Source organism: Mycteria americana, chromosome 7 (assembly GCF_035582795.1).
Source record: "Mycteria americana isolate JAX WOST 10 ecotype Jacksonville Zoo and Gardens chromosome 7, USCA_MyAme_1.0, whole genome shotgun sequence".
Taxonomy (NCBI): domain Eukaryota; kingdom Metazoa; phylum Chordata; class Aves; order Ciconiiformes; family Ciconiidae; genus Mycteria; species Mycteria americana.
Window position 1 is genome coordinate 66,136,807 of NC_134371.1, and position 21,921 is coordinate 66,158,727.

Consider the following 21,921-nt stretch of genomic DNA (forward strand, 5'->3'; position numbering starts at 1 on the left):
TTAAAGTTATAAAGCAAGGGCTGGTAGTGCTCTTCCACAGTACACAGCCATAGCCTGAACACTGCACTCTTTAAAGTGCTGCTCGTTCTCTTGCAACTGTGAAGCGTGGCCATCCATCATAAAATTAGGAAAGCCCCAAGCCCCTCATTCATTTACAGTGCCGTATTGCAAGCCTGAAAGTGCCCTGGCAGATCCCCAACTGATCACCTTTCTGATGTGATACAGAGTGGGAGGTCCGCTTGTAAAAGAAACGATTTTGCAATTGCTTTAAAAGAAAGAAACAGCCAGCCTCTCCCTGGGGCCAGCTGGTTGTTACCACCGCCCATCTTGTTTTCAGCATCTCTGCCAAAGGATTTTCCCTGCGAGGACAGTGGCCAAAGCTTCCCTACCGAGGCACAGCGCAGATCTTGTAGGACTGTGGGGCTATCGTGATGCCCAGCTTGAACTGGAGGCTGAGTGTGGTGTCTGGGGGTGGCTGGAAGGTGAATTTCTGGAGCAGAGCCGTGAAGAAGAGGAAGAGCTCGGAGCGGGCCAGCACTTCGCCCAGGCAGGCACGCTTCCCTACGGAGACAGCCACCCATGACATCCTCAGCCTGCACCGGCTGCTCAGCTGCTTTCGCTGCCGAAAAAGCCTCTGCCTTCCCTTAGGACCATGGTCCAGCTGTGTTACCCCCTTCCCAGGATGAGTTTTGCAGCCCAAACTGAGCTCCCCAATAACAGCATTGGCGTTGGAGCATGGGCTGCCCCCTGAATTGCATGACTTTGTGAGGGCACCTGTGTGTAACCCTATGCACAGGCACGATGTCCTCCCCTGCTTGGATAAGCTGTGCTGACATGCGTGGTATGGACGTGCCTATGCTGGGAGAGGTGGTTAGTTTGAGCTACACCAAAGAGAGCTACCAAAGAAGGTCGGTGATGCTGGTAGGGGAAAAAGGGGTTCTAAAAGCAATCTCCCCGAGGAAGCTGTTGGCTGGGGTACCCTGTGGTGGCAACAGTGAAGCCCCTAGTGAGCTCAGCCACGTGGGAGCAGGAGCAGGGAGTGATGCTCTTGCTTTGGGGAAGGTATTTCTAGGGTCTCTGGCATTTTTATGGTCTTTTCGTCATCATCTCTCTTCTGTGCATGTGAAGAGAGACAAGAAAGGGCTCTAGAGTCTGGTTGCAGTGCTTTGGGGTGGCCACGTGAGCACTGCTTGAGCGGCACCTCCCAGGGTGCAGCCAACATCTGCCCTTTGCAGTTGGAAGCCCCATCCCAGTACCTCAGCATGGAAGCACCAAAATCCAGCAAATCTTACCTATAGAAAATGGCACAAAAGACTCCCTTTTCCAGAACTGGCCGTCCTTCAGGAAATGCCCCGGGTTAAAAGTGTTGGGGGTTTCCCACTCGTTCTTGTCAAACATCACAGAGGTTAAATTTGTGAGTAAAACAGTGCCCTAAGAGGAGAAAAAGAAAAATAAATTGCACTTTCTCTGTCATTGGCAGCAGTAGGGGCATTTTTATTTTCCAGTCTCCTCTCCATGACGAACATCCATGGTCAAATTCTGCTGCAATTATTTGTCCAACACCCCCTGCATGGCCGGTTTTTCCTACTTCTTGTCTGTTTGGAGGTGCAATGATTACATACCCACGTTTTTCCCTCATCAGCATCATTTTTATCTGCTGCAATCTTGGGCCAAAGTTCCTGTAAAAACTGTTTGAAATGGGATCTGTGCCTCGATGGTGTGTGTGGGGGGTGTCTCGCACCATTCAACGTGCCGGAGAATGGGCTCTTTGGATGACAAAAATACGTGTTCAATAGGAGTGAACTCTGGACAGGGCAGAGACGGTGTGGCTCTGCCCCTCCTGTCTGTGCAGGAGGGACCTGGCCCGGTGAAACATGCCTGGGGAACTGGGAGTCTCTTGCTAAAGTCTCCGCACTCAGGAGCGGGGTTACCTTTGGTATGTGGAAGCCGTCCAAGACAGTGTCCTTCACCGTCAGTCTTGGCACGTTGAAAGGGATGATGTTGCCTATCCTCTGCACTTCGTGGATGACGGCGTTGGTGTAGGGCATGTTGTTCCTGTCCTCCAGGGCTGGCTGCCGTGCCTGCCCGATGACCGTGTCAATCTCGGCTTGCACACGGGCTGGTGGGAAAGAGCGGGGATCAGCCAACGTCCAAGAAAAAAACCCCTTGGAACAACGCAAGATGGTTGCTGTGAGGGTCCCCCAAGGACTGACCTGGGACACCTGCCACCGTTTGCACCTCTTTTGTGTGCGTGCAGGGGGATTCCCAATTTTGCTCTCAAAAAAGAGTCTCTCACAAAGCTGTAAGGGCTAAAAGCAAGGAAAAACACTGACCTTTTGCTAATCGTACCTTGAATTTCCGGATATAGGGCCATATACAGCAGAGCCCAGCGCATGGTTGTGGAAGTGGTCTCGGTCCCGGCGAACAGCAGGTCAAGCGTGCATGCCACAAGGTTTTCCTCCTGGAAGGTACCGCCGCCGTTGTCCTTCACAAAAAGGTGTGTTAGTGCTGTGCGAACAGCGAGGGCTGCCCTGACGCCAAGCTTAGTCTAAGTCAACCCCAAGGATTTTGGCAGAAGCTGCTGGCCCCCTGCACCTCCCTCCCGCTGACAGGTGCCCTGAACCTGGTGTCCATCCTAAGCTCATAAATGGCCACGCAGGCAGCTCAGATGGAGAATTTGGGCTCATTTCTTGTCCCTCCTGATTTGTAAGACCTGCTACAGAAGGGTTTGCTCTGCGTTGCTGACCTTGGCTATCTCCTGCAGGTAGCTGTCGATGAAGTCCCGGCTTTCTGAGGGGTTCCAGTCCTCCTTGTGTTTGATGATCTTCTCTTTCACAAAACTTTTCAACAACCTCCAGTTTTTAAAAATGGTTTGGTGGGATCCGGGCAAGAACTTTATTATAGATGGGAAAGAGTTGTACAGCTTTGGACACAAAAGGAGAAAGGCAAATTGAATAAAGGACTGAAAAAACCTTCTGTTATCAAAACTCGAGGAGCCTGCAATGCCACGCTTACTAAATTGCCGGAGTTGGTGGAAATAGCACAGCTCCAGAAGAGCATTACAAGGGATTGGTATTCCTGTTACGGAGCGACTCGTGCATTACCCAGCGTTACAGCAGGCAGGTTGGCAGTCAATGGGCAGGCAAGGTGATGTTGGGTGAGAGAGAGCAACGTGAGCATTGTACAGCTTGAAAATAAGGCAGAAAAATTATGGGGAAAACTACCCTGTGCAAAGGAATAGGGAATGACAACGAAGTTTGGTAAAAACGCTATGAGTTTCGAGGTTGACTCCAGAGAAGAAACTATGGCCCTGCAAAACTGCACACTGTCCATGTTGGTGGCAGGAGGGCTGTACCTGGCTCAGGATGGTCCCGTGGAGGCCAACCGTCTCATCCATCAGCTGCAGCAATTTTTGGAAGGCCTCATCGTGGTAGTCAAACCGATTGCCAAAGGTGACAGAGCAGATGATGTTTGAAACAGCGTTGTAGATTTTAAAGTGAGGGTTGAAAGGATTCCCTGGAGAAGGAAAAGGGAATGATCAGTTCTCTTCCAGTCTTCACAGAAAAGAAGAAAAAGTTGTCAGAGGTAAAATATTCAACAAATAAGAGTGAAACGAGTGGCCCCTGATGGGCACCCTCCTGTGTCACTGCTCTCCCGGGATGCCTCGCCGCCCCCATGAGCTGGCCAAGCTTGGCTGGGCAGCCCCAGCGGTCCCAGTTCAATCAGATTATGGAGATGTTTGTTTACTTTGGAAAGCAAGGTCTGCAGAAGAGCAGACGTCATTTGAATTCATTGGAAACATCGGAGTTTACACACATATGGGACTTTCCAGAGATCTCCAGGAGAGCAGTAGGCTGAAGGTGGGCAATGAATAATGCTGTGAGTGTTACCTAGCTGCATTCACGGGTCAGTTTGAAGGCAACACACCTGTAAAAGGGAGCTGGGATGCTGGGAGGGTGCTAGCATCACTTGCAAGGTGAGGTATTTTTCAGCATGCAGTGAATCATGGGTGAAATTATAATGGGCCATACTGGTTCCTGCCTTCAGCACAGCTTATGAGGGCTGTGGCACTCACCCTGCTCTTCCCCAAACGCTTCCACGAGGCACCGGCACTCCTCCTGGATGCGCTCCTCCAGGGTCCTCTTCCCCAAGCCGAGGTTTCGGAGGGTGGTCAAGGTGAACCTCCTCTGCTGCTTCCACAAGTGTCCGCTGGAGGAGACCAGTCCTAGCAGAAACACCCCACCGTGAGCCAAGGCAGATCCCACCACCGAGGAGAAAAGGCTCCAGGGCTCTGCCTTGTCTCCAGCCGTCTCTGACCTCTGCAGGGTCAGTGCTTTGACCTTACAGCTGAGATGCGTGTCCAGAGGGATAACTCACCCATCTTGCTGAAGATCTCCTTGTCGAGAGGAATTTCAGGGCGATCCATGAAGTTTTCCCCTTGGTTTACAAGAACTTCCTTAACCATCCGCAGCCCATTTACAAACACAAACGATGAGCTGCCCACCTGCACGCTGAAGATGTCCCCATATTTTTCAGTAAGCTGGGGGGGGTGGGGGAATAAATAAAAAGGGTTTCATTTGCAATGAATGTGTCTGTCGGGACAGGGACAGCCCTGGCAGGGGACACGGGTGAAAATAAGGGAAGCTGAGAGCAAGAGGGGAGACGGGGTGTTTGCACAAGTGTCTGCTTGTCTGCATATGGTCTTTTTTCTTTCCTCTTTTCCTGAATCACTGATCACGATTTGGTGTTAATTGGCCATAAATCAAACAAAACTCTCCAGGTTTGATTTTTCAGTCCTGTGTTTTTCCAGCTTTTTTTTCACTCCCTTCCCAAACACCCTTCCAGTCCCTGGTCAGACCTACGGGGCTCCTACAGCAGTGACTGCACCCATGGTGTCATGCCATGCCCTTTGCCCAAAGGATCGCTCCACACTTGTCCCCCTCCTTGTACCCGGGCAAACTTCATCCACGTTGCTGCTGACCGAGGGCAAACCTCCTGCCTGCCCCGGGGTGAGTCCTCATGGACCATGGGGTTTGGGTTAACCCCCTCCCTGCTCTGCAAACGGTGCATAGCCGCAATCCGCTCCGTCCCCTTCCTCATGGGCCATGGGGTTTGGGTTAACCCCCTCCCTGCTCTGCAAAGGTTGCATAGCCGCAATCCTCTCCGTCCCCTTCCCCATGGTGCCCACCACCCCCATACCTTCTGCACCATAATTTGGGGATTGCTGAAGTTCAGCAGGTGGATATGCCCCACGAAGGGGAATGAGAAGGGGCTGGGAGGGAAGTCCTTCGGCTTTCTGTGCTTCATGTAGTCGGCGACAAGCAAGAAGACAATGAAGAAGACAAGAAGCATCTGGAAGGAGATGCTGTCCCAGAGGAAGCGCAGCATGGGTGGATGGTGGGGCTCTGCAGGGACGTGTCCTGCAGCAGGTCAGGGCAGGTCGAGCTCACGGGGCACCACTGAACCCTGCAAGGACAGGGGGAGATGGGCAACGTGCTGGCACAGCTGTGGGCACAAACACAGGACAGCATGGAGCGGCTTTTGCTGACCTGGCCTGGAGGCTGCGTTCAGACTCCTGCTTTCCCAGGTTTCAGCAAGCATGGTTTGATTAAACCCCTTCTTGATTAAACTCATACATTTCCTCTGATCTCACAAAAAAAAAAAAAAAACACACAAACCAGAACACCCCCAGCTTCTCCTTTCCCTTCCCACCTCCCACCGCTGCTTTACAAAACCCCAGTGATCCGCATCCTTGTCTAAAGGACAGAAATGAGCTTTGCTGAGCTGGGATTAAAACCTTCCGGCAGCCTCGCCATGCCGTTCCCACGAGCCCATGGCTCGGTGCAAGCCCCGCTCTCTCCTCCCCGTGGTGCCCTCACCGTGCCGCGTCCCGGCGTCGGCTTCACGGTGCCAGGGAGGCTCCAGCTGCTCCGAGCGCCTCGCGCTTTCCTCGTTTGCAGAAGCTCGTTCGTGAGTACGAAGAGTCCCAGACCAAGCCCCAGGTCAGCAGGGACATCTGAGATAAGGTTGCACAAACCTTTCACAAACCATCTGACTCATGAGTTGAGGTTTCGGTGCGTCAGGATGATGTGGGCTGGAAGCAAACAGCCGTCCGGGCTCTGCAGAAGTTTCCAAGCACCGTAATTTTCTAACCTCTGCCAGACAAGTGCAAGGCAGTGCAACCTGCTCCGGCCATGAGGTTGGCCCTGCCCCGAGCCCTCCAGCCATCCCTTCCCACCTGCCTTTGAGTCTGTAGCCCGTGCTGAAGATGTACCCAAAGCCCAACAAAGCTAAGGTGGGTGCTGAAAAGCCAAGGCAGACGACCAGCTCTGCAGGCTGTGGCCCTTCGGTGGTAGCTGGTAACAGGCTGTGCCGAATTTTCCCATCTAAGAATGGCTCTGAGACAGGTAGTTGATCATGCATGTACACCACGCTGAATTTTGACTTATGTGTTGTGTTTTATTGTGAAAGCAGCAGGGGCATTTGCAGCATTGCACCATGCGGCTCTGCCGCGGCCGTTTGCAGTCATCAGCTGCCACCTCGTGCTCCAGGAGATGATTTGGGTTCATTTTCTCTCCTTTGGAGACGTCAGTTGTGGCCGTTGGGGTTGTCCAGTGCCAAAGACAAGGCGTGGAGATGCAACAGCACCGCTGGAGCAGTGCCATATGTGCAAGAGCAAAGCTGCTGCTATAACCTTTACACTTGAGAAACTTGAAAAGCTAAATCACTGTTTTATTGTGGAAATTAAAGGGGAAAAAACTGTTTTCGAGGAGAATATGTCTTTTTACCTCTGGCTTTTAAGCATACTTAGGCATGAGCCTATGGAGATGCACATGTTCCTTCACTCACATGAGATGTTCCACTCAAAAAATAAACAAATTCATGCCTCCTGCCTTTATGGTATGGGATCATCACACTTAAAAATGGGGGGTGTGTGGGGGTGTGTGTGTGTGTGTGTGTGTCTGTGTGTGTGTTTGGTTTTTTTTTCCCAACTGATTTAAAAATTAAAAAGAAGACTTCAATCATTTATTCTCTCCATGAGTAGGGAAGGAAACCCTAAAGTAACAGGGAAAGGCAAGTTTGAAATGGAAGAGGGAAGAGATCAACATTTGTTTGCTAAGCCAGTGCAAATAATAGAAGCTGCAGCCACATATCAGAGGTCAGACCTGCACCAGAGCGAATTAAAAAATGGAGAGAAACCAGTGCCTACTCCTGAACGGCTCTGAAAACTTCATAGGTGAAAAAAGTCCAGAGATCTTTCATGTTGTCCCTTTTAGAAAGAAAAAAAAAACCCGACACGGGAGCCTGTAACTGTGAAACGTTAATTAAAACCGCAATAGGATTAAAGTGATCAGTTAGAAGGACAGCTCATTGACAAAATCCCCGTGTGCCCGGCGTGGCAGGGATGTGATGTGCAAAGGACTCTCCCATGTGGCATAAATCTGCCACTGCACAGTGATTGCTTTGTAATGCAGCAAAGGTGGGTATTGCCAGAGATGGAGGCTAAAGCCAATGGAAATGAAACTTGATTTAATCCCCTTTTCCTGTTAACTATTCAGTATCCTACGTGGGCGCCATAAAAAAGTCACTTATGAAAGGTGAGAAGAAAAAAAGACAAGAGGAAAAACCCAATCTTTGCTGTGACTATATTCCAAATAAAAGCACACAGGAGACAGCATTTCTAAGCATTAATGCTTGGTCACATAAATGGAAAAATTCTCTACAAGTTGCACATGTCATTAACTCTTTCCCAAAGAGACCCTGGGATGGGCAGAAGCAGTGTCCCCATCACAGGCGGTGCCATGCCCCCGACCCACCACCTCGGCCCCACGCCACGGATGTGCCTGCCGTGCACGGCCACGACTCTTTGCCAGAAGCAGAAGGGAAGCAGGCGAGCTCGTGACTTCCCACCGCAAAGCCTCCGTGCCGCTGTTTCCTTCCTGATGGCCAGCGGTGAGCCGCCGCGGGCACAACCCTTCCGACGCTCTCAAGCTGCTTCTTGTTCTGTCGGGCTTCAGCTCAACTACCCCTGAGCAACCCCATGCAATTATTCTTTTGCAACTTTTCTTTCCCGTTGTGTATTTTACTACCACAAACCTTTCTGGATAAACCTTTCCCGCTAACACAATTGCAATACTGCATTTTTATAGCCATTTGCAAGCTGGAGGCATGGCTCCTCATGCCATCCCACTTGGGTTGGCCTATGGTACAAGCTGCTTCCACCATCCTGTAGTCTCCTAATTAAAACTTCCATATACATATGAGATTAAAAAACTGCATGCTCCTGCTGCAAGGATCTCTATTTCCATTGCAAAGCAGCAACATGGTGGTGTGGGGAATGCATACCAAACCGAGGCTGAGGCCACCTGAGCCTGGCCATGGCCACCTGGAAGTCCAAATTGATGCTGAGGCATGAACCCAGAGCTTGCACATCCAAGGCCAGCTGCCCCCACTGACCAGGGAGACCTCAGAAAACTCAGCCCATTCAGGCTGCTGCAGCGTTGGGATTTAGGGGTTGCTAAATGGTCTCTGGGTGGTGGACCTTCCCTATGGAAAAGCCACCATGGACCCGACTGTGCCCATGGTTTTGCAACTGGCAGACACCTTCCTGGGAGATGCTAACGGTGGAAATTAAGTAATAAGGCTTTTAAATTCATGCATTTTGTCAAACTGATAGAGGGGAGGAGGCAGGAGGCAAAGGGAAAAGACCCAAGGGTTGTCCTTGTTGCAGTGTGCAGGATGTGGCCCTCCTGCCACCCTTCCCACTGCCACCCCCACGTTGGTGGGTGCTAGACATCCGTGGCCCATCATTTTGGCCCAAAATCTATGGGGTGGACAGGAGAAGGGGCATTTTCCAGGCTTGCGGAGGGCTGAAGCGCGGGGGCATGGGGCAGCCCCACGCCAGCCTCAGTCGCGAGGCAGCGCGCGGATCTGGAAGGGCTTGGGGCAGCGCGTGAGGCTGAGCGTGAAGGCGAAGGTCAGTGCGGAAGCCGCTGGCGCCCGGAAGGTGAACTTCTGCAGGAGGGCTGTGAAGAAGATGAAGAGCTCGGTCCTCGCAAGCTGCTCCCCGGGACAAGCCCGCTTGCCTGGAAAAGGAACAAAAATAACGGCACCAAGTCCTAAGCCAGCTTCAACCACCTCCCGGGCTTCTCTCTCACGCGCCGCCTTGCACAGGCTGCGGGAGCTTTTCTTCCTCGAAAGGTTAGGTGGCAATGTTCACCCACACATTTTGCAGAAATCTTTCCCAGAAGTTTACTGCTGAGCAAACTGCGACGGCTGTTCAGATAGACGAAGAGGGGAAACTTGTCGAAAACCCCCCATTTATGCAGCTCGCACAAGAGGAAAAAGCCTTATTTTTTTCATCCTGCAATAACAAATTATTTCCCTCCTGCTCCGAGCAGTCAGTATTAACTGTTACAGGGATTTGCACTGTGGGAAATGCTGGGCATGGGCTGAAAGCCGGACAAGGAGCAGTAGCCCCTGCTCCGGAGGGGGTGTCTTGGGGAAAAAAAAAAAAAACCCAAAAAAAACCCCCCAAAAACACTGCAAAAAGGAAAACCATCTCAACATCTATCATCCTACCTGCAGAGAAGGGCAGGAAAGCCTCCTGCCTCCTGTACTGGCCGTTTTCCAGGAAATGTTCAGGATTAAAGGTGTCTGCAGTCTCCCACACGTTTTTGTCGAACATTATCGAAGTCAGGCTGGTCATCAGGGTGGTGCCCTGCAAGAGGTGGAGAAAACGGGCGATTACGTGGTGGAGAAGAGCCGACGTGTTGTCAGACTAGTTTATTATTAGCTCTGTTCCACACACAATGTAAACTACATTTTTTTTTAAGGGCAAAATGTTTTTTCCGAAGCTATGTAATTAAACGAGGGTGAAAGCCTACAGGATTGTTCACTTCTGTGCTCCTCCATATAGCACCATAGTGTTGATCCATACCTTGTGCTGCTGTCACTGGTGATGTTAATATAAACCATCTTTAAATTGGTAACATTGTGTTCCCATGGGAATTTGAAGCGATTTAACCAAATAATTTTCAATCGATCCACTTTATTGTGCTTTTTTTTAAAAACCTCATCTGGTTTATCTCCACATCCTCCATCAGAAAAATATTTTAATCAGTGTGGAGCAAAATGCCCAGATTTTTTTTTATTTTTAATTTTTCTTGATGCAACCAATCATATACATGGAAGAGACTAGATATACCTAAATCTCATATTTGCTTTCATAATGCCAGAACAGTGGGTACACATCAATACCTGTTACCTGGCTTTTATCAAGTGCTACTTTTAATAGATGATTTTTAATACTCTGTGGAATGAACAAACCCAAACTGTTTGCTTTCCTATGTTTCTTGGCCCTCTCTTCCCACAGTGCCTGGAGGGTGTCTTGTATAAAATTTAAGGGACAAACCTTATAAAACTGAAATTATGACCAATGCTGTAGGACCTCACAATTCTCCTCCACAAGGAGGTGAGACTCCTAAGAGCCCTACAGCGTCCATCAGGAGGGCTTGTATTTTCTATATAACTGAGATATCTCCGTAAGATCCTGCTGATTGGTTCCCCTCCAGTTGAGATTTGGGACTTGGGACATGAAGACATCGCTCTGTGGGGCAATGGGAGGGCTGGTGGTCTCCACCTACTTTGGGCAGGTGGAAGCCGGCCAGGGTGGTGTCGCTGGTGGACATCCTGGGCACTCCCAGCGGCACGATGTTGCCCATCCGCAGCACCTCGCTCAGCACCGCGCTGGTGTATGGCATGTTCTCCTTGTCGGCCATGGCGGGCTGGCGGCACTGGCCGACCACCGTGTCGATTTCAAGCTGCACTTTCTCTATGGAAAGAGAGGAAAAACAAAAAAGACCTGTGCTCAAAAGGTTCCCAATAAGAAAACTGGGGCATAGGCATGTCCAACATGTGGTAAAGCTGCAAATAACTCTGTTTTCTGAGTGTCACTTATCTGGTTTTGGGCTGAATGAAGGACCCATCAGTGGCCCTACCCTGAATGTGGGGGTACGCGGCCATGTAGAGCAGAGCCCAGCGGATGGCGGTTGCCGTCGTCTCAGTCCCGGTTAAGAAGAGGTCCAGGGTGGAGCACAGCAGGTTTTCCTCATGGAAATATGAGCTGGTGTCACCCTTAAACTTGGGGAAAAGAATGGCAATGAAAACTCTTATTAGGAAGGAGATGCTTTCAAGAACCCAATCCAGAACCATCCATACGTAAGTCAAGTCCTGCCGCTAATTTTATTATCCATCACCCCTGGACTTGGAAATTTCTACCCCTTGCTTTCATTGAATTACAAGCCCTGCGGAATGCTTTGGAAGACACCCTGTTTGCTGTAGAGTGACTTTTGAAAGCAGGTCGCATTTTTAGATGTGAAGTTTCACAATAGCAAACACAGGCCTGAGAGCTCTCATAGAAACGTGAACACGTTCCCTGAGAGTCCTCCTACGCTGCATGACAGAATGAAAAATGGGAGAAGACAAAGTGTAAATACTTTCAAATGAAAAAAAACCCCCAAATCTGTGTGTTTTCAAAGTGATCAGGCTCCTGCTGTTGCTAAAAGTTTGACGTGGAAGAGGTAGGGAGGAGAAGGCAATGAGGGAGGCACGAGTTCCTCTGACAGAACAGCCTTGAGCCTCATCTGCTCATTTCTTGGGTTAAGCTTTGGGTGACTTTAGATACTTCCCTCTTACCTTTTCTATTTCCTTCAGGTAACAGTCAATAAAATCTCCTGCCTCAGACTGGTCCAAATCCTCCTTGTGCTTTGCGATCACTCCCTTCACAAAATACTGAAGTTTCTCCCAGTGCCTGAAGATTCTCCTGAAGGGTCCCGGTAGCCATCTCATGATGAAAGGAAAAGCATTATACAGCTGGTGAGAAATCAAACCAAGCAAAAGAGCATTCCTTGAGTTAAAAAAAAGCAGGTATCACAGTTGAAAAGATAGTACAATTTATTAGCTCTGCTTGCTACCAGGAAAAAAATCAGTTTTGCTGCAAAGGTAAATTTAGTTTCACAGATGTAAACGAGTACAAACAAGATAAGAATCGGCCAGATGTTTTCTGCTGATAAAGTTCTCTACTATTGGGTGGCCAAAGCTGTCACTGAATGAGGTGGCCACCGGAGTCATAAATCGGCGTGGATGCAGAGGAGACCCTTAGTGCTGGGGTCCGTGGATGGGACAGAGATCAGACCTGGTCCATGGTGTGTGGCCATGCAGAAGCTATGTGCAGTCTGTCCCCAAATCCACCTACTTCAGTTATAAACCTGGACTCTCAGACCGCTCTGTCATAAATAAAACTTATTTGAGAAACTGACTGGGAAAGGGGTGGGGGAAAATAAGGGAATTTTCACTGAGAGTGCTACTAATTGACTCTTCTTTTTTGTAGAAAAATAGGTATTTTGAAGGTTTTTCCATTGCTCTTCGGTTATGTCAGGCATAAGATTGGTTTTACAATCCTGCAGTGTTTTTTCTCCATGTGCCTCAATAATTTTAACTTGCTTCCTTGCTTTCCTGATGGATTTTGTGTATAAACCCAGTCTAATGTAAAACAATACTCGTGGTCATTTCCCTTTTAACATGGCTCTTTTTCTACAGGGAAAAGCAGATTACATCAGTGCCTTAGAAACTCCAGTTTCTGAGCTCTTACATGCAGCTGAAGCTAGAAAAGCATCCGACTGGCTTTACCTGACCCCAGAAACTTCCGATGAGCAGCAGTGTTTCAGCCAGCGAGTGCAGTAATTCCTGGAAATGGTTGTCATGGTAGTCAAAGCGGTTCCCAAAAGTTATGGAACAGATGATGTTCGAAACAGCACTATTAATTTTGTAATGAGGGTCAAATGGTTGTCCTGGAGGAAACAAAATGAAAGACAACTTTTTTTTTTCCTTTAAAGTCTCAGTCAAAACCACATTCTCTACTAGATCAACAGTTGTGAAGTTGGAGTGAGACCTCACCTACTTTTCACCCATAGTGATGCTAAGGCTTCACCCCGTATCCTGGGGTCCCCACCACCCCCATCACCTCCAGCATCCCGCCGGAGGTTGGATGCTGCGTGCCACAACATCCTTTCTCCAAGGACATCCCCTCCAGTCTCCAGCCCAGGCTACTGGCACACACCAACGTTAACACAGAGCAGCCGAAGCAGGGTTTGAACTGTTTTCCAGGGCAACCAACCAGTAGGATGCCACGCTATGGCCGTTGGGTTTGCATGCTCCAACATGGTTTTGGTTCCAATTTTAAATGCCGAGAGAGGGTCCCTCAAAGCTTAGCCTGGGGCAGGGAGCTCAGGACTAACCACACCGCAAAAAATGCCGTTGCACGGGCCTTTAACTGTCCACCACAAGGAAACCAAGTGGGATGGGAGAGAGGGGAGAGGGTGAGGATTGCAAGCCTTTGCAGCCGCCTATAAAATCCAGCAATAGCTCATATGGCCCATAGAAGTGATGCACATAGCTCCTAAAAGAGCAAAGTGTGGTGTGATGTTCGTCACATCTGCATTCCTTGGGAGAGCTACTGAGCAAAGACCACCATCTCCTAGGGCACATTTAGGCATCCTGGAGAGCTACTTGCCATGATATGAGAGACTAATATCAGTAACGAATCCAGTCCAGCCCCGAGCTGCTGTCGGTACGCTGGGGAGCATCATTTTGAAATGCAAGGCACTCTGCACAGGACTGCTGATCTCTCCGCTCTTCAAGAAAGTAATTAAACTGGGCTGGTGCTCAGATATTAGAGTGATGGACATGATCACTATTTGTCATTACTAATGGGAAGAAAGGCCCAAAACAGCAGCTTAATTAGTTTATTGATTAGGACTATAAAGGACTATAATCAATTGGCAACATGAAGTATTTGGCCTGTTCAGTGCAACAGCAATTAAAATGGAGCAAGTTCAGTATATAATTTCACAATTCCTATTTAGATCTTTCTTGTTTACTATATATAGCTCCATAGAATTAGCTAAACCCCATCTGCTTCTATTTAAAGCTGAAGTGCAACATCACCCATGTACCAACATACAAATTATTCTTACTAATATCCCTCTGGCAGTTCTTAAAAGCTGGACCATAAAAGAGCAAGGCACACGCTTCATCTGTGCGTGATACAAAAGGAAAGCCTGACTAAACAAGTTTTAAAATACTTTGTAAAACCAAGGACAAGCAGAGGTTAACTAAGCCTCTGAGCACACGTGCCTGATAGCAGGAGAGCTGCATTTATTCCTTCACAGAATACAGGAGAGACTTTCTTAGCCATATAAACATGCAAGTTTTAATAAACACCTAGTATATATTTGCTTAATATTAATAAGGAAGAACTAAAATAGTACGCCTGAGGTCTAAAATAAGTGCTAAAAGGCGCAGTCTGGAAGTGTAAGATAGAGATTTGAGCGACTGAAGAAATGTTTTGCACGGTAGGAGCTGCATTGGAGTAAGAATTTTACTTCTTGTTGTTCATTTAGCTGGAAGCTTTGGGCACGGTGCTGTACGTTAACTGCCCACCTTTCTCCTCCTCGATCGTCTCCACAAGGTACCGGCTCTCCTCTTGCACTTTTTCCTCAAAACTTACAGAAATGTTTTTCAGTGTTGCTGAAGCAAACCTTCTCTGTTGCCTCCAAATATGCCCATTTGATGATATGAGCCCTGTAGGTGGAAAACACAAGTGAACAAACCTTGCTCTGGGTCACGTATGAGCGACAGGATTCAGAAATGGCCATTCATCTTGAACAAAAACCCCAAACCAAAGCAAACAGAACCCGCAGACATTGAAAAACTATAGCTTTGCCTGGGAATTAAAATTCAAGACTAATTGGCTTATGCTAAAGATCTAGCTTTATGGATTTGCTTTAATCTGCTACTTTGTCACTTTGCGTGGGAAAAAAAGGTGTAAGCCAAAATACTATAAGTACTATCACGCTGTTGGCAGAGCTGCAGTCAGGAGCACCATACCCCGTCTCTGGAGCTGTATGCAACTGGGGGAGAAGAAGTAAAGGAGAAATTAAAACCAAGGGGAAAACTCTTCAAGTGTATTGATCGCCGGGCAGCTTGCATTTATTTCTTCTCTTTCATCAAAGCCTGACTTTGATCCCATCATCATCCCTAAATCCCAGAGAGATTAAAACGTACACCTGTGAGATTATTCGACTGAATTCAGTTCTTGCCTTGCTCTGTGCAAGCTTTTATGGATGCAGCTAGCAAGGGTTGAGTTCAACCTGTTTCCTTCACTCTAATTGTTATCACTGCAAACAGACGAAAAGTTTGTACCCAAATCCTGGTAGCTGTGCTTACCAAAGCCTCTAAATATTTCTTGGAGGAGCGGAATGTTTGGCCGATCTGCAAATATTTCAGCCTGGTGGACAAGAGCTTCTCTCACCATCTGGTACCCATTGACTACCACAAAAGTCAGACTTCCAAACTGCACGCTGAAGATGTTCCCGTACCGACCGGTAAGCTGAAAAAGAGTTCATCACCCTCTGAGAGCGAGGTGGTGGAGATTTTCAAAACTCACCTGGACAAGACCTCGAGCAATGGCATCTAACTTTGAATTTAGTCCTGCCTGGAGCAAGGACACTTAAGAAAAACCCAAACCCAAGTCTGCAGGTCCCATCCAACCTAAACTATTCCATTAAGGCTGAAGACGGCATAAAAATGCTAGAGAGCCATAGCGTGGGAGAGGTGGTTTGCTTATATTTGTTAGCAGGTATGACCTGGGTTTCACCAGGCAGTTGCATCAATTTAACTTGTAACAGGGACATTACTTGCTTTGTAACTGATGGGTATCTGCTCCATCCCTCTTCTTCACAGGAAGGGTATAAGAGGTGAAGGCACCACCTGGGCCACCACACAAATAATCCCTTTGTGTAAAAGCACAACAAATAATCCCTTTCATCAACTTTGTGTCTAAAGTAGTGTGGTCTCTTGTTCCAGCTATCCCATTTAGAAAGTGGCTCCAACTGCTGATGGCTAGAAACCTACTTCTAATTTTAAGCCTGAATGCATTTATGACTAAATTATAGACATTTTTCCTTGCATGGACTTTGCTGGCATTAGTGTCTCCTGTGCAGTGTTCAACTCCCTGATGTATAAGAGCAAAGGGCAATCATGTAATCTCTTGGGCCCAGCTCTGCCAAGGAGGTCAGGCCGTCCTCTTATTAGTATGAGTCTACATGAAGGGACACACATGGTCATCCTGAACTGCCATGGTGACTCGTGAAAGCAGTCTGGAGCCAAACGGGTGTCTCAGTCACTGTGTGCATGTAAATGAATATGACTAATTTTATTAATAATAATTGTGTGTATTGACAAAATATGCTGAGCACGCTGCCTCAGCCTTCCCCAAGGGTTGCCCTAGGGGACACCCATGCTAGTGGCCTGCGAAAACCCAGGGTAGATAGGCTGGCATCAACCTGCTAAGTAAAAGCAAGAGAGAAATAGTCACCAGGAAGGATGTTTGCAACCAGAATGTCAGAACTTTTCCTTCCACTTTTTCACAGAAGCGTACTCAGCATGTATGAAATATCTCTCTTTCGTTGGCTTTGGTGGGAGTCAGAAGCTCTGGAAACCTTTCCAGAGCAATCACTGCCTCTTTCTGCGACACAGAAGAAGCCACAGGGATGGTTAACTCAGGGTCTTAAATGTTTCTTTCAGATGTAATTGAGCAAATCATTGGCCTCTGAGCAAAGACAATGACAATACAATTTCCAGAGGTAACATTCACAGTCCGAACAGTTCATTTCTCACACAGCACTTGCCATCCTTCCCCAAGCCTGGCCCTGCCCCTCCGAACCCTTCCTGGGCTCCAACAGAAAATGGTCATGGTCAAATGGGAAAAAAGAGGAGGAACATGTAGGTCTTCCTCCACTATGGGTTTCTTTCCCATTGGGCCTTCCTACTCCCATGGAAGAGGAGATGACAGTAAGAGATAAAACCAAGAAGGGTCATCTCTCATATGTGGTTATTATATAGCTAGTTCTTCAGAGGCTGCCCTTGCTTCACAGGTTTGGTGACAAAAGTCACTGAAGAGGTAAAATATTGTTAGTAGGAGAAAAGTCCGTGGAGCTCTTACCTTCTGCAGTGCAAGATGGAGGGGCTGCCTCAAGTCCACAAAAGTTCCCACAAGAGGAAAGAGCTGTGGCCCTGGAGGGAAATTCCTGGGACGTCTCTTTTTCACAAGGTCAATAATCAAAAAAAAAGTAACCAGAACCACCAGGAGTGTCTGACCGCTCAGGTTTTCCAAGAGAGAAACCAAATCAGGCCAAAACTGAAGTTCCATCTTGGCTGATGAACTCACAGATTTTCATCCGAGGAAGGGACTTGATGCTGGTGTTACATCTGCTAAAACAGGAGTAAGAAAGGACTGGAAAGAAAACAAAACAAGCTAAGATGCTGATAGCTTACTGGAGACAGGACTTGCCATGGGCGAATTGCTTTCTCATGTACAGCTACTGCCAGACCACCTGCTGAATAACTAAGTTTAAGCACTGGGATCTCCAAAAACAACCCCAAAACTTCAAACGTTTGGCCAAACAAAAGCAATCTTGCAATCCTTTAGCCTTATATCTCTGCCAACTCCCTAATTTTCTTATGGAAGAATATTCCTCCCTTCTGCCCTTAACAAGGAGCTCCTTTATACAGACACCTAGCTAGGATTATAAGCATTAGAAACATTTGAGGTTAGGTGAAAGCAGCTTACTTGGCTAATTACATATGGTGGGCGTTGCATAATTTCAAAAACGGTAAGGCATCCGAGGTGATGCACACCACACAAGTCGCTAAGGGGCTGATCCTGTTAAGTGCTAAGCACCCTCTACAAAGGGCTGGATGCCTTCGGCACCCACCAAAGCCTGCCCGGCTTTGCCAGAGTCATCAGGTCAAGTTCGGACAAGGGAAGCACTGCGAGAGCCCAGGGCTCTGCCCAGCCACTTAAACAAGAGTTAAAGGAGCTTAATTTCGAGAGTGAGAACGTAGGCTCATGCACTTGCCAGCTAAAGGAGAGACTGGAACTTACGCATTTAAATCTCCTGGGTTTTCCGAAAATCTCCTTTGAATAAAGCTTCACGCTGTCCCGCGGGAAAGCTGCAGTGGACCAACAGTGACCTCTGTGACCGTCAATCAACCTTGCATCACCCACCAATATTTTAGCTACAACTTGTTTCCAGGTCTTTTTTTTTCTTTTAAGAAAGAGATTTACTTTGCAAACAATCTAAATTTATACCAAAGCAAAACTGTCAATAATGATTTTTCAAATTATTTGCCTAGAAGTTATGGTAAGAAGTTCAGAAGCATGCTAAATTTTTGTCTTCAACATTTTTCAGAAAGCTTTAATTTTTCAGGAAACAAAGCAAATTTTGATAGGAAATAACAGTTGGGAAAAAAATTTAGTATTCTCTAGTCTTTCCCCACTTTTAAAAGGTTTGCTCTCCATGTCTTTCATGACCTTGGTGACTGCAGGGCCAGCAGAAGCACACACAGCAGAAGCACACACAGGTGCTGTATGACAGACCTGCACCTTAGTTATTGTAGGAGTCCTTTTTAAGGGTAATAACTACCTGCAACCCAATACTTCTTGGTTTGAAATATTATTTACAGGTTTCCGGATGGTATTAGGCACCAAATGCAGAGCAGTAATGGGAGAAACATCTCACATCGCTGGTCTATAAAGTATATTTTACGTGTCACCGTAGCACAGCTGTGAGCAGCAGTGGTTGGACATGCTTTGCGTGTCCCCTTGCTGGTGCACCCGTGATACTCCTGTACCTATTTGCATCAACGCACCTATTCCTCCCTTCCCAGCGTGGCAAGCCAAGCCTCGCTTACCAGAGGCTAAATCAGGATAGTGGGCTCGTGCTCTTCATCCTGGCATCGGGGAGATGACTCGGTTGGTGGAGGTGTCAGCCTACAGCATGCTCAAAGGGACTGTGATGATAAGGCGTCAACTTCTGCTAGCCCAGTTTCACTCCTCTGTTCTTCGCTATGCCATATGATTTGTCAGCGTGCACACAGAGTGCAGATCCCTCTACCACTTGTGGCTGCTGTGAATCGGGCTACGTGCAAAGCCAAGGTGTTAATGTGTTCTTCTGGGTGGTGTTGTGGGGGTGGATGCATCGTGGTTGACAGGAGAAATGTTATTTTTAGCAGGAGGAGCACATTTTGCATGTACTCACATGTGTCTTGTCAGTCAGAAACCTCAAGCCTATTACTTTGCCTTGAAGCTTCACATGTCCAAATGCATCTCTTCACAAAGTCCTTAACACGCCAGATTTACTAAAAATTAGGGAAGAGTATTCCAGTATTACCAGGGCTCTCCTAACCTCGGCAGACAATAAAACCAGCATGTTACCAAACTGCATTGCGACGATGCTATTTTGGGTCCCAGGCTTTAATCAAATCAGTTCCCAGCACGTGGTGATGTGCAAATCCCCAAAGCACTGAGGAAGTCATATTGCTACGGCGCACGGGCACTACAAGAGCGTTGGACAATTCCTATTTTTGCAGTCTCGGCAAGACCCTTAGCTGTAAGATCCTGGTCACCTGGAAGATGAATCTGTGCCTCTGGCCAGCACCACAAACACAGGAACATCGGTCTTCTGTGGTCCAAATAGTCAAAATGTGAATTAATATGAGATAAGGATGTACACCCGTGCATCTAATAGGGAGCGGGATGTAAACCCGCCTTCCCCAATTCCTTCTTGAATACCTCTTCTGACCACAGTACACAACTTTTTGATCGCCTCACCTGAGCTCATGGATACTGGGTAGATAAATTGTGCCATATTGCATGGACACACACACATCACTGCTTGAATATTAAGGCATCTTGAACAGCCAACAGACAGAAATTGGCCCATATGCTTTGTACCTTCTTCCCTGGCTAGATGTCTAACTGTGTGCAGAAGGTTTTGAAACACAAAGAGAAACATTCTGTTAAAAATGCAATTACCATTTGTTTTTCAAGATATAGTATCCCATTATTTTTTCCAGAGAAGTGAAATTCAATAAGGTTACAACAGAATGTAGTCCAACAGTTACCGTACTTTCAGAGCATTATTTAAGCTACAGAATTTCTTAATGATTAGAAACATATGTAGGAAAAATCACATGCAAAATGAGAATGACTGGAGACAATTTTCCCCCCAAACACTTTTTTTCAGGCAAGTAACAGCTCATCCACCACTGTGGTTCCATCCGCCACGTTGGAGGTGTGAGACTCCCACCCACCCGGGAGCCATGTGCTCAGGTCACGTCAACAGACAGGCTCCAGCGAAGTCCAAGGACCCATCCTGATTTACATCAAGGAATATTTTGCTGCTTCTCTCCTCCTTCCATCAGACCCAAATGAGTGATGTCATTTTCATCACGGGCAAGCTGATGAACAGCAGCGACCACCCTGATGTGCGTGTTAAGGACATGTCCCAGAGGGTTTTCATGCAGGTGTAGCTGCCATTTCACCATCCAGCCCAGGTGAGTCCTAATGGACCTAGCAGCAATGGCAGCTCTGGACACTCATTTCCTTTTAGGATTTGCTTTACTGGATCAAATGAAATCTACAGGAGATTTGTAATTGCAGAAGGTGAGGAACGGAGAGTGCTGGGGCACCCAGACCTCCCGGAGCAAGCTCAGGAAAGACATGCTTGAACCTAGTCCTTAAGATTAAGTTCCCAACTTCGGGTGAGTTCACTGGGATGTAAGTGCTCCCATGGGAGCTCAGGGCTCAAATATCTCTGGGAGTCTGACTCCAAGCCCCGAAATCAGGGAGCCAAGTCCATATTTACTGCTGCGTATGCATGGCGAATACTGAAGTACCTCCAATTTTGCATCTCCTCTCTCTCCTACATAAGACTAGATGCAAATACTCTCCAGGTTTTCCTGGGACTCCCACAGATCTCTCAACTGTAGCCTCCTGGCCACAACAACGTTTCCAGCACTAATTAAAGCTATAAGGCAGGCCACTGGCACCATGAATGGGTAAACTGAGGCATTATGAGCCTAAGCCAACTGGTGTGAGTAGACCTACAAAGTGTCCTGTTGTGCAATCCAGGAGGGATCCTGGAAGACCGGACACTTGGTCCCCTTCTGTAACAGACCAAAATGTCCCTTTTTCTGCTGTAGAAGACAGTTGTGTTGAAGGGACTGCATTCAGATTTGTCAGCCAGATAATTAAATGCAGGTAGCAGAAAGTGCCGCAGGGAGCACTCCCCGTGCCTCCAGACCCTGGATCACCCCCTGACTTTTTGGTCTTTGGTCCAAGATTTTATTCCCTTCACAGACAGGAGCTGCATCGCCTTTGCCAGCCCCGCGCCACCCTGCACGGCAGACCCCACGCGGACGTATCGAATCGGATTTCGGGGGTGCCGGGTGCTTCCCCCCGAGGGGGCCGTGCTTGCGGCGCTGCCGGTGGCAGCCGCCCACGATCCCCCCGGCAAGACTCTGCCGCCGTCTGCCACAACCTGGCAGAGCCAGGGCTGCAACCCCGGCTGTTCGCACGGGGCAGCTTCCCGCATCCAAGCTCTTCCTCTGACTCTCCATAAACCTCTGAAATACTCTCCTTTCTAAGATGCACCTTTTCAGTATTCACAGAGAAGAGTATAGTCACATATTCCTCTCAAAGCCACAAGGACTTGACTAGAGCTAAAATGTCATTTATGTACATATCACAAGCGTTTTTCTAGGCACAGATGTCTTTCTGGTGCCAATATGCTGTTTATGTACTTATCTGTCACAAGCACATGTCTACATACATATGCCCTGCTGGCAGAGGCACAGAGCATTTTGAAACTCTTATTAGACTGCTAATGAATAATACGCATACAAAGGAGAAAACAGAAGGTGGATCTATCAGGAACAGCCTCTTTCTTAACTACCTTTTAATTGTAGGAGAGGAAGAAAAGAGATGAATTTTGATATGTTGGCATCTGTGAAGGC

General features: G+C 47.8%; 2 protein-coding genes across 2 annotated transcripts; both read right to left on the reverse strand.

Annotated features, from left to right (window-relative positions):
• CYP2J2 (cytochrome P450 family 2 subfamily J member 2) lies at nucleotides 1-6,010 on the reverse strand. The gene is made up of 10 exons (XM_075508863.1): nucleotides 5,880-6,010; nucleotides 5,200-5,505; nucleotides 4,378-4,540; nucleotides 4,076-4,225; nucleotides 3,356-3,516; nucleotides 2,747-2,923; nucleotides 2,350-2,485; nucleotides 1,932-2,119; nucleotides 1,293-1,431; nucleotides 1-561 (listed from the first exon to the last, which is right to left on the reverse strand). Exons 2-10 carry the CDS (start codon nucleotides 5,386-5,388, stop codon nucleotides 386-388), a joined length of 1,479 nt encoding a protein of 492 aa, XP_075364978.1. The 5' UTR covers nucleotides 5,389-5,505; nucleotides 5,880-6,010; the 3' UTR covers nucleotides 1-385.
• Nucleotides 6,011-6,979: 969 nt separating this feature from the next.
• Nucleotides 6,980-17,340, reverse strand: LOC142412922 (cytochrome P450 2J2-like). Its single transcript, XM_075508862.1, has 9 exons — nucleotides 17,066-17,340; nucleotides 15,289-15,451; nucleotides 14,503-14,643; nucleotides 12,691-12,851; nucleotides 11,698-11,874; nucleotides 11,001-11,142; nucleotides 10,647-10,834; nucleotides 9,583-9,721; nucleotides 6,980-9,086 (listed from the first exon to the last, which is right to left on the reverse strand). Exons 1-9 carry the CDS (start codon nucleotides 17,270-17,272, stop codon nucleotides 8,908-8,910), a joined length of 1,497 nt encoding a protein of 498 aa, XP_075364977.1. The 5' UTR covers nucleotides 17,273-17,340; the 3' UTR covers nucleotides 6,980-8,907.
• Between the last annotated feature and the right edge of the window lie 4,581 nt (nucleotides 17,341-21,921).